Below are 12,551 nucleotides of genomic sequence, written 5' to 3'. Positions count from 1 at the left end.
ATGGCCTCAGGAACTTAAGGTTACTTGTGATATGAGCGCAGTGGTTTGTAGCCATGTGCTAATGAAGAGTAAAGGTCAAAGGGCAGTGTGTGTGGAGTACAGGGTGGGACGTTTCCGATGTTCTCTGTAAAACAGACATCTGGGGTCATGTTACCGTAATCATTTTCTCCAACACACACACAGAACATTAACAGCACTTTCCATACCGCCGGATGAAGATACACCATCATATCAGTAACAGCACACTGACACTCGCCACACACACAGACCTATCTGACGCCTATCCCTATCCACTGTGTCCTCAGAACCAGGGTGTCTCGTGTCCTCTCCTATTTTTACCGGCAGGCGCTGAAAGCCTCTGGAAGCTCCTTGTCAATGGGCATCTCATTCCACTGCCAACGGCGTGTCACCATTTATTAAGTCGTCATTACTCAGGGCTGCTTCGGCTGCCGGGGTGCCGGGGGGTGTCGCAAATAGATCGGCAAGGATAGGTCGGACTGTTGCTGCACTCCCTAAAGGGCAACTCATAAAGGCGTGTTCCAGCACATCTCACTCCACCAGCGAAGATCGATGCAGGTAGCCAGGCTACCATTAGTTTGGCTAATGCAGATTAATGGGAGAAAGGTGGCTGATCAGGGCAGAGAAGAGAAGCAGAGGTCGATGGAAAGAGGCTGACTGAGAGTGTGAGGCGCTTTCATGTGTCTGTCTTCACATCTTTTTGTTTTGGGTAAACAGCTAAAAAGGCTGTTTAGACTAAAAGGGGTGATGAGATACGAGAACGTGCGCGCCATGGTTGTGGAAGTGAATACACTATGGAAGACATGGATGGATGCAAGCACACACATCAAGATTCCCCCAAACCAAACACATTCAAGAAGTAAAGAAGTTCAATTACTTAAATACACGCACAGTGTAAAATTCTTTATCTGATCGTCATCACAAAGCATGAACATCTGGCTTACTACAACTTGGGTAATGTAGCTTTGGCCATCGTTATCAGACAAGTTGTAAACAAGTCAACTTTTTAGCCACATTATATAAATTTGGAGGTTAAATGCACCTGAAATGTTGGGAATAATCCCTTATAACACAGGAAAACTGTGTGTGTGCTCCCAACTGTGGTATGTATGGTAAGGCAAAGGTGAAGCAGGGAGTCAGTGTGTAAATGGAGGGTTCCAATGGACAGTTTAGGTAATAATTTTACCATTTCCCCTTATTTTTTCTTCAAAACAAATATTGTTAAACTGGGTGGTTTATTTAAAACTTGGAATGATTGCCAAAACTACAAAAATAAGTTGTAATTAACCAGTATGAGCCTGTTGTTTCTTTAGGAAGGAGATAAATATCCTAACTGCTTTGGCATGACAACTTTTCTTGTACTTTCTCCAGAAACTATTTAGGACACCAAAAGCACTGACCGCAAAAAGTTATGTTGCACTTCTATAACACTCACACCGAGAAAATGCCAGATCAGGTATGTGATTAAATTACTGCAACAGTGGTTTCAAAACATAAAGCACCAGAGGGAATGCTGGAATATGAGGGTACCCTTATATCACAAGCAAGCATGGGCCACGCTTGCCCAATTCTCAGGTCTTCTTTTAGTGTCTTGAGGTGTGTGAGTTGACACATCAGCACTCCTGTTTATCAAAGCTTTTATCACCTCACCACTGCTATGTCAGCCCCCTGAGAGGAAGCAGGAGGTGCCCTCTCACAAACACACACACACACACACACACACACACACACACACACACACACACACACAAACACCTGCAGGGGCTAGCAGGGGTTGAGAGTGGTTGAGTAGGGGGGTGTTGTTGACCTGCCTGACTGATGTGAATGACTTTACCAGAGACAGGATCTGTCCCAGACTATACAGGTTAACTACCAGCATGTGTACTTTTTAACTGGCAGGTTTCATCTGGACAAATCAAAAACACACTCAAAAGCTATTCGCACTGTGGGAAAAATTGTGGCATGTACAATATTCCTCATAAAAATATGAAAATATATAATCTAACCTCAAAAGAAAATAAATGTTTGAACTTAATATGGAAGTTTTAACAATGTACCGATACAATTGATCAATATTCCTTATAGGTAATGTACTTTGTTGGCTATTAATATAGAGGTTAGACATTATCTTCCTGTCTTGCCCAATCTCGATTTATTTCTCTCAACCTTTACTAGAACCATGACTGTTTTTCTTGGCAACCATATACCGTAGATAATACCGTATTAAATCTCAAGTCCTTTGTACTTCAGTCCCAACTTTCAACCCAAAGATCCTGAAAAATGTCTTAAATATTATCTGCAGTGCACTCACATAATAGAGATGTGGAGGATCCTTTGTCTGACCTTTTTTCCCTTGTAATGATGAAGCTCCTAATTGTGAAAACAGTATTTTGTGTATTTTATAAATTGAGCAAATAACAGCTGCAGCGTATGAAACAACTGTAAGATGATGATTGAGCAATAAAATATAATTTCCTGGCAAACAGATTCACTTCTAGGACAGACTTTTTCCTCCTGTCCCAATCGCAACAACACTTGTAAAATCACTCCCGTTTGATCATGATATGTCTTGACAAGGTGCTGGTGTTGTTTCACAAAGCCGAACTCTGACTCTTTTAACTGCAGGTAAACCACTGGTAAATTCAGCATCTATGCCAGTTTCTCAAAACAGCTCATCTGAAATAGAACTGTAACGATTAGTCAATTAATTGTTTAGTCAGTCGACGGATAATTAATAGCCAACCATTTTGATTTTGAATCAAATAATTGTTTGAATTATTTTTTAAGAAAAAATACCCAAATTCTCATATTTTCTGGTTTCTTTAGTCCTCTGTGATAGTAAACTGAATATCTTTGGGTTGTGGACTGTTGGCTGGAACAAAAGAAGACATATTATGTTGCATTTTGGGCTTTAGAAAACAATCATAGACATTGCACAACATTTTATAAACCAAACAACTAATCCACTAATTGAGAAAATAATTGACAGATTAATCGATAATGAAAATAATCATTTGCAGCCTCAGTCTGAAAACAAGGTACCTGTAACTTCAAGAATAGGGTACAAGAGATTTAAAGAGGCTGGAATTTCCAAAGTAATGGAGATCATTAACTTAGGAAATCCCAAAAAATGCTGGGTGGAGGAGAAAGGACTTCCGTTGGTTTTGACTCCCAGGATTTAAGGTTAGGACATGCTGTAAACCTGGAGATGAACAAATGGTAGTGTTCTAGAGGTGCTGGATGAAAAAACAAAAAATGTTGTCAGAACTTAGACATAAGATCCTTACAGTTCTCTGTTAGATAAAAGTGTTGCCCAGTTAACTTAAAGTTATCAGGAGCTCTCTAAACACCGTTTCAATCTTTTGTCTGACTTCTGCCTTCAGTTCACTTCATTACTGTATGTAATCTACCATGACCATTATTATACCATGTGCTTGTTGATCCAAACTTCTTCCAGGAGATTTCATAATCCATTTAAATTTGATAGGAACTGATGAAAATTTTTCACAGGATTGCTCGGCCAAGACCAGCACTCTCTGGCTGCTTTTTGGTGAAAAAAGCTGATTGGGACATTAAGAGATACAAATCTAAATTAAATGACCATGAACAAAGAAAAAGAGGTAGAGAGAGAGAGAGAGAGAGAGTCCGGGTGTTGGAAAATTAGAGCTCAGGAAATATACTGTAGAACAAATGATGAAACAGGAAATAGGAGAGGAAGAGACAACACTATAAAAACCCAACCATAGAATACTTCCTATCCACTATATTGGTTTCATCGTTGCTCTCAAGTCATCCCGCCCCCCTCTACTGCTCTCTCTCTCTCTCCAGCACTCCCTCTCTCTCTCTCTCTCTCTCAGCTGCTCTTCCTCCCCTCCCCTCTCTTCCCGTGGATGGTTTAGCTCTCTCTCTCTTTCTCTCTCTCTCGCGCAGTCTGGTGGAGCCGCACACAAGGATTAGAGGGTTGCTGTGAGTGTCTGCTCAAAGAGAAGAAGACAGAAAGAGATCCAAATTCTCTAGAAAAGGATAGCCTTATCATTCTGGATAAGTGTTCTGATTTACCTTTTACACAGGCTCTACCTCTCATCTCATTCCCGCCTATCAAGCCACCCTATTGCTGAGCCTTCACCTGGGGGAGGACAGATAAGCCAAGGGACTATCTAGCCTGGACCTCCATACAGGGAGCCATGTGAGCAGCACCCCTCCACCCACTTCACACTACAGAAGTCCCCCCACAGTCTGCACTCTGATCTGGGGAGCGCAACCAGGATTTTTTTTGCCCCCCCCCCCCCTTCCCTGGAACCTCCACTTTCAGGGCTTGCGTGGAGGGACTCTCCAGGCTCGGCGTACCCCAGCGGGAGCCACTCATCTCGGGGCACTGGTTGGGGTGTGAGTGCCCCCTGGTCTGGAGGCCAGCCAGCAGCACTCCAGCACCATGGATTACCTGTTTGGCATTGTAGTGCTGCTGTGCGGGGCGGTGCAGCCGGGAAGAGGAGTTGAGCCCAAGCACAACGTACCCAGGCTAAAGCTGTCATACAAGGGTAAGCCCATTCTCTGTTCTCCCCTGACTTCAGGATATATGGGACCGCGGTGGTGGTTGCTGGCGCTTTTAGCATAGACTAGCTCGTATAGACTATTTTTCTTGCCCGTGGGTGCTCTTCCTTGCTTATCTTTTCATCCATTCTTTCTTATGTTGAGTATCTTTTTTTCCTCCTATGTTTCTGTGTATCTATTTCTGCTCTCTCATTCACTATTGGTCAGCACACAGCATCTAACTTAACCTCTGTATTCCTCTCTCCCATTAACTCACTCCTTCCTTCTTACTCGCTCTGCCTGTCTCTCAGAATTCACTATTCTCCTTACAAATAGTCAGATTGGTTCCATATGCTGAGGAAGGGCTCTTGCCTGAAGTTAAATGTATATATTGGCCCCTGTACCAATTTTCCCCTTGTGCTGTCCCCTTCTGTTAGTACTGTACAGCCCTGTTAAGTGCTCTGAACAGGCAGTAGAGCCTCTGTTTTAATGGCTTCTGTCCCAAAAACTCCTAAAAAAGGGGGGGATCTGCTTTGGGCCTGACACAGAACCTTTCTTTAAGAAGGTTTCCTGACTTTTCATTACTGCGTCCTAAATGGATCCAACAGTTGGAGAGTTTTGTTCACATGTATGTTGATTTAATGCTCGTGCATTAGATCATTTATTTGCAAAAGGATTGAACTGGTTGAGAATGAGAGGGAGTTTCGTGTGTCTTTTTATATCGTGCACGTGTAAGTTTTTGACGTATACAGCAAACATGTTATTCTCTCTCCTTCTGTGTTATTTTGAGGGGAGACTGCGGAGCGCCGGTTCTTCCTCTCCTCCTCCCTCCTTCTCTGTCTTTCTCTCTCTCTCTCTCTCTCTCTGTCTCGTCTCCTCTCTCACACCCTACACTAAATCAGGCTCTTTGTAATAGCAGACTTTTCATCTCCGCTAGAAATAACTGGCAACATTTTTGGCATATTTTGGGAAGGTTTTTAATGTTAGTGAGGGAGGCTATTGTGGTTCTTTGCCCTAAAACATGACCTAAAGTATATGGCTGGGAGTGTGGTCTCTCAATTCTTTATTTTAGTCCTGCCTCCCTCGTAAAACATGCCCTCCTAAAATTTATGAACTGGCTGATTTGCCGTCGTTTTGCAGCTGACAACATGAATGTGCGGTTGAATGTCCCCTTGTGTGTTTGACTGTCACCCAAAGCTTTGGTTCCTCAGATAATTTCAATCTATGCTGAGGGAAAATCTGATTTCAGTCTCGAAGGGGGTGAATAAGATGTTTGTCGCTCTAATTCCTTTTCTATCTTTAGCCGAGACGTTTGGTATAACTTATGTTTAGAGGCCTGCTATATGACATGTTTTATTCTTCAGATGAAGTGCAAGTTGTAATTTTGGTATGGTATATTTTTCTTTATCACCCTTTCAACTTCCAAATGATGTTTGTCTCTGTTATATTCTAAATCTAAATAAAATACACAGCTTTTGTATTTTAACATTTAATAAGCTTGTGCGGTGATGTTTCGGTGCGGTTGGCATATCACAATGTAAGATGTTAAGGCGTGATGACATGCATTGACCATGTGAACAAAATAAGTCTGGAAAGAATCATAGTTGAACTTACCTGCTACATTCATATATCCCCTGGGTTCCATCATGTCAGTTCACACGAAGCCAAGCCTCTAGGCATGATGAGAAAATGTCATCCCTTCTTTTACACAGCCATCTGTTTAAAGAATGCAAATATAGTTCCCTCCTGCCCCCTTTTGTGATCCTCTTCGCTGTTCTGTCTGACAAGTGAACATGTTGCTGACAACAATACCAGACAAGAGATATGTCATCAAGCATCAAAGCCTGTATTGACTGTATGAGTGATGGATGTGTATCGTCAAACCAAGAGAGCGGGTCTGCAGGGAGAGAGTAGCCTGTCTTGATAGATGCACTTTAGTGGATGTGCAATATTTTTGCTAAAAGTACATCAAAGCCTCCTTGTTTGTGTGTGTGTGTGTGTGTGTGTGTGTGTGTGTGTGTGTGAATGTTCTTGCCACATCTTGGTGTGAGGACTCAACACCCTCTCTTGTGATTTCCCCACCTTAGACTCTAAGCAGAGTGTGTGTGTGTATGTTTTAGCAAGGCAAAAATGTGTCAGGTCTGGCGTGCACTCATATAATTAGACACCTGGTTTTGTGCGTGTGTCTGTGTATGTATGCATCGGCTCACAAATGTGTGTCTTTTATTGTTATGTGTGTGTGTGTGTGTGCGCGCAGCCTTTCAAGAGCATCTGAATCAGTGTTTCTACAATTATATGTGATTGCAAACTGCTGTTGGCTTCCACTGTTGTCTGTGTATATGTATGCATGTCAATTGTGTGAGTGAACACGAGTTGGAAAGGCATGGGAGTGTATCATGTGCCACTGCCTTTGTGTATCGCTGCTTGCCAGTGTCTCGGGCCCACAGGTGTTTGATGGCTCTCTTGATGCCTGTCAGGGGACGATTCTCAGTTAACACCCTCGCTGTGGTGGATGAAGGGAAGGATGGAGGCACGGTGGGAGCGATGGTGGAGGGGAGGAGATTTGCTTTAATGAAGGAAAAAGCTGGCAGACTTACAGTAGACGACGCAGAAGGAATGGAGGCTGGTCGTTAAGTGAAGTGTCACTCATCCCCTCTCCCTCTGCGAAGCCGGCATAGTAATTAAGTCAAATAAACGACAAGGAGGAATCCTCTTGGGAAGGACAGTCAAACAAATGCTGAGCAAAAGAGTGGACCAGTCCCTCGAGTGGGACGACCACATGAGCAGAGAATGGAAGAGAGATCGAAGCCCTGGAGTTAGACAGTCAAAAGAATCAAGCATGGCCTGTGATTTGGGAAAGTCAAATAAACACAGAGCATGTGAGTGAGCGGGGTCCCATGAAATCATTCTCAACAGTGGCGTGGCGTGACTTTTCCATGATGTGGGGCCACAGCCCTAGGTAGCTCTGTATATTGGTTGGTGCTAGATTGGATGAGTCAGAGGGACAATTTGCAAAACTCCTGCGAGATTTGTACACTAACCTTAACCTTAACCTCAACCCTAACAGCACTTGTGAGAGTTTGTCCTTCCGGCCCATCCAATCTAGCATTTACCTTGTGTATTTTGGCCATGAGCATGTGCCGTACAATGTAGCAGAGAGCCAGCTGCTGGTGGCTAGCGACTAGGCTAGCAGTTTCTAAAAGTTTTTAAAAAGTATCTTTTATGGGGCCACTCAGCAACTGCTTTCACTTTACAGTTATCACCACAGTACAACAACCATCCATGTGCGTTTTGCCTGCTTTCAGGGGGTAAATCTTGTCTAATAAGGAAGCAGCAATTGGGTGAAAATCGCCAAATCTTGCAACACTTCTTGGGCGTAAAATTTACCGACCCACATCCAATTATTTTCAGCGTGCGGTGTCAACTAATCAGGTCTCACCGGGAAAAGCTGAACATATTACAAACATACCACCATTTTGCAGAGAAAAGTACACCCTTTGGCACACAAAGATTGTAGACAGCGCTTTTTCATTAGTCAATGCGCATTTCTGTAATTATGTATGATTTATATGAGAGTACCAATTGAAATTTATATACATACACACAACACAACAATTACAAAACTTTTTTTCATTAAAATATGTATTTCACAATTGGAATTGCAAGAGCCCTAACGCCCTTAATGGACCACACGCTCCTGATTCTCAAATGAGTGCTGATGACAGGCCTCTAGGGACAGATAGTCAGACAAAGTGAGTCATTTTCTTCTTCTGGAGAGGACAGCCGAACGACTGCAGAGTGAGCAGTTTGTGAGTTAGAACGACAGAGGAATGGAGGCAGGTAAGATAAAATGACCTCTCATGGGACGGCTGGCGCAGCAAGTGCAGAGTAAATGATTTCCCGGTGGGGTCAGTTAGACATTCAGCAAAAAGGATCTGGCTTCGCGGGGACAGAACGATGATCACAAGAGTTAATGATTTTCTCTTCTCCTTGAGACGGAAATAGCTCTTACTCTCCTTGCCTCGACTAGTAACATAAGGAGAGGGAGGCATAAGGTGAAACTCAAGTCCAAGTTAAAATAATCTTGCTTAGCAAAGATATTAGGCATGTTGATAACATTTCATCAAAGGTTGATGTGTTTGAACCACTGATACAAATCAATTTCGGTTGGCAATACTTAAAGGAAACAAATGGCAACTTGATTTCTTATTTAATACTAGAATCTAAAAACACCTAGCACTTAAATTATTATCTCAGATACTTTAATGTTGCACAACTGAGTCTGTTCAATGCTTTTGCTGCACTACTGCTATACAGCATCCGTATATACTGCAAGGATAAGACAATAATACTCTCCCATGGTTCAATACATACCTTCACACAATCACATTCCCGAACACACTGCATGTACAGCGCTCTCTTATACAGTAAGTAGCCATCAGGAGGAACACTGACCCCTAAAGGTCGATCAATGCACATACATCACAGTGAATGCACAGAGAGCAAGGGGGCAGATCCGTAGAACTGCAAAACGTGACCCTATTGTGATCCCTAAAAAGGAGCCAGCAAGCTACACTTTAGGACTTTAAAGGCCTCGTTAAACAACCTGATAATTACCCTCGGCCTGTGTAATTACGGAGCCTACTGTATGACCTCTTAATGCCATCACAGCCGCCCTACGCTGGCTGGATGGGTGGAACTGAGGAGGAAAAGACAGAGCAAGACTGAGAAGGAGACAGGGAATCTGGAATTGGCTTACAACCCTTCAAAATAGACACTTGGTGTGGAACCGCACTCAACGCAGTCTGGACTCAGCCCCATAATAAGCCTGTCTGTTTGAGCATGTCCATGTGTGTTTGTGTGTAGGCGTGCCTGCCTATGAAAATATGTATTGTGTGTATGTTTGTGGGTGTTTGCGTGCGTGTTGGTTTATCAGTGTGTCTTTTATATGTGAATGAACATCTGACTGAGTCTCCCTCTCTTTTGCTCTCTGTTTCTCTCTGTTGTATCTGTCCATTCTGTGGGCTGGGGCTGACAGAGCGGATGTAGATAATTATAAGGTGTTCTCCCAACGCGGCAACTTTGGAGATGTCTGCCTCCATCTCTCTCTCTCTTTCTCTCTCTCTCTCTTTCTCATCGTTCTTTTCTTCCTACCCCCTCCTCCCCCCCCTCTTGCGGCTCAGTCGCTTCTCAAGGAACCACAACACCGCAGACCCTAAGTACAATCTTCAAGTAGGCTGTGTGTCTGTGTGTGTGTGTCTGTGTGTGTGTGTTGTCTCCTTTTCCTGTCTCTTTGATTGCAGCTCAGTTGATACATGTCTTCTGGCTATCCTTCTTTTCAACTCTATTTGGACACACACTCACACAAACACACTGGACTACCCTCATCTTTGCTCCCACACAGCCACATTCCAATAGTATAAACCAATGTTATGCAGTGGCTTACTTTTCAACTATGCCCATATGTTACATCCGAATATATCGCATTTTCTTACATTGACTCATATACCTGACCACAGTGTTTGGTAAGCTAACCACCACAAGTTGATAGATGGCATAATGAAGTGTGAGTAAGTGTGTATTCATGCCGACACCCATTGCTCCGCAGATAAATGTGCAACGACACAACCGCACTTGCAAAACAAAAAGCCATTCATCAAGTCATTGAGCAATCTGTCACATGTTTTCGTCGTAGTTTTACATTTGCATACTAGTACAGTGATTTTAACAGCACTGTGCATTTTGTGCTTATTCATAGATTGTTTCATATGTGTCTTATCTTAATGTATGTGGTTTAAAATAATACAGGGATGCAGGAGGAGCAATTATGTTGTGTTATTATTATCCCGTGTTTTCCAAAAAAGGCTGGAATAATCTGTGAGTTTTATGACCTTTCGATTGCTTGCGTCCGTAGTTTTGCTTTCCAAGTTGGTGTGTGTTTTGGAATGTCATGTCTTTCCCCAGTCTTCATAAAATTTCCCCTAATTACAGTGCTATTTGCTTTAGAGAATTTTAAAAGAAAATGATAATCAACAGCAGTCTGGATGTGTGCTCCTAGGTTGTAACAGGAGGTAGTGTGAGCGCAGTGTGTGTTTGCTCAAAGATTAATGTGTGCACGCATAGCAATTGTGTATGTTCAGAGTCAGTATGTGTACATAAGCACTGTGCGGACATGCACGCAGGAAAAATATCCCGTGTCTTTGCATCTGTGTTTGGGATGGAGGCTTGGGTTACAGCGTGGTGCAGATTGCTGAACTGTGGGTATGAATGGGTCCTGCCACCTGCTAAGTCTTGTCAGTCAGATGGAGAAAGGGCGCACCGTTCAATCTGAAGAGAGTCGTGTTACAAATGAGGGGGACATCTCTGCCGAAAGACAGCCTGAAAGGACTGATAGACAACAGACGGACACGGACAAAGAAAAGGGAGTGGCAGACTAACAGAAATATATTTTTAAAAAGTAGAAAAAAGTCAGGTATATAATGATTTTGCACAGGACTTTTATTACTGAGGATGTTCAGTGATTTATTATTTTTATGAGCATTGTTAGCAATTTTAATCCAAACTGGACCATTTTGGTTATTTTTAATGTCACATTTTAAGGTCAGCTTGAAATATCAATCCTTTAAACTCAGTCTGAGTACTTTAAGATTTAATCTGTCATAAAAATGAAACATAAAAAGCAGCATGAAATGTGTAAGGATTTTGTTATGGCTCAAAATATCAGGTTTTACATCAGCACAGCGGGGAATGACAAAATCTTGACTTTATATGATTTTTTTCTTATTTAGGAAGTAGTAATGTTATTCATCATCATTTTCCTGTACAAATGCATTTCATGAAATGCATTACAGACCCTCAAATGATGTTGCACAGAGCTGAAGCGTGCATCTGCGCCTGTGGATTTGTGTCTCTGTTGCATTGACGCGTTCGCTGTCACAGTTTGCCTGGGACACATTCGGATCTGTAGCTGTGCCTCATTAATTTCTAATAAAATGGCAGAGCTGACATTCAGCTACACCGTACAGCTGACAGGCTGCACTAACAGGCAGTGGCTCCAGACATGACCACGCTAACCACAGCCTGGTTCCTCTCAAAGTCGATCCATCAAACTGCCTCGCGATAGCACTATCTCCCTCTCTCTGCACAGCCTTGCAGAGGAGTGATACAGTGATTTGTGAGTGTTTGCATGGATACAAATGGCCCATTTTGCTCCTTTTGTTCGTATTCAAACAAGCTTGTGACTTTAGTTGTATATTTGCATGTGTGTGTCTGTGTGTGTTTTCCTTAAAAGTAATAGGAACCAGAAAGTCAAAGCAGCCTGGTTATACATGAACATTTAGTGGTGTGTGAGTGGGCTTTCTGTGGTAGGCATGGCCAAGCCTCTAGCCGTCTGTGGTCACAGCACTGGTGGAAAACCACTCTCTGTGGTCCAGCCATCCAATGACAAGAGGAGACACACTAATGAAATGGTTCCATATCCAACCACTTTTGTTGTATGTGTGCTGTTTTTTCATGTTTCTGCCTTAGTTTTCTGTCACTATCCTTGATTTCCATCTATTTGTCTCTATCTTTTAGACTGTTGCCCGCTCCGCTTTTCTCCTGTCAACTCTCTCAGTATTCTCTGCTCTTGTGTTTCTGAATCCCTCCTCACTCTCTCCGTCTTTCCTTCTCATGGGAAAACAGGAATGCTGTGTGGTGATGAGGAAGTCTAGCATTTGGGTTGCGAGAGATGAATGGTGCTGTATGGTGAAATTCAACACATACTTTGACTACTCATATAGATTCCGTGTGGTTTGGGATGTGGTTTCGTTTGCCTTGTTAGTGCCTCAGATACATATCCTATGGTTGAACATAATCTGAGTCATATTTATCAGACAGAATATGGTATTAAAACATCCCATAAGAGTAGTACTTACAGTATTTGACTATGAATTGTGGCTATGAGTCACTTTGGTTGAAAAATTGAAATTTTAGTTTCTATTTCGACTGAAACAGTCTTTTGT

The 12,551-nt window shown here is 42.6% G+C and overlaps 1 protein-coding gene across 2 annotated transcripts in view; it reads left to right on the top strand.

Moving 5' to 3' along the window:
- The first annotated feature begins 3,637 nt into the window (after window positions 1–3,637).
- Window positions 3,638–12,551, top strand: part of LOC122975021 (semaphorin-3A-like) — a 33,145-nt gene continuing 24,231 nt past the window's right edge. The window contains exons 1-2 of one of the 2 annotated variants that reach the window (XM_044343177.1): window positions 3,638–3,984; window positions 4,089–4,556. In XM_044343177.1, coding sequence (XP_044199112.1) covers window positions 4,451–4,556 — 106 coding nt within the window. In that variant the 5' untranslated portion in view covers window positions 3,638–3,984; window positions 4,089–4,450. Of the gene's footprint in view, window positions 4,557–12,551 lie in introns of both variants that reach the window. The other variant, XM_044343176.1, reaches the window with a different exon arrangement.

The sequence above is a fragment of the Thunnus albacares genome, chromosome 23 (genome assembly GCF_914725855.1).
Source record: "Thunnus albacares chromosome 23, fThuAlb1.1, whole genome shotgun sequence".
Lineage (NCBI taxonomy): Eukaryota > Metazoa > Chordata > Actinopteri > Scombriformes > Scombridae > Thunnus > Thunnus albacares.
This window is presented reverse-complemented; position numbering and strand designations above follow the sequence as displayed.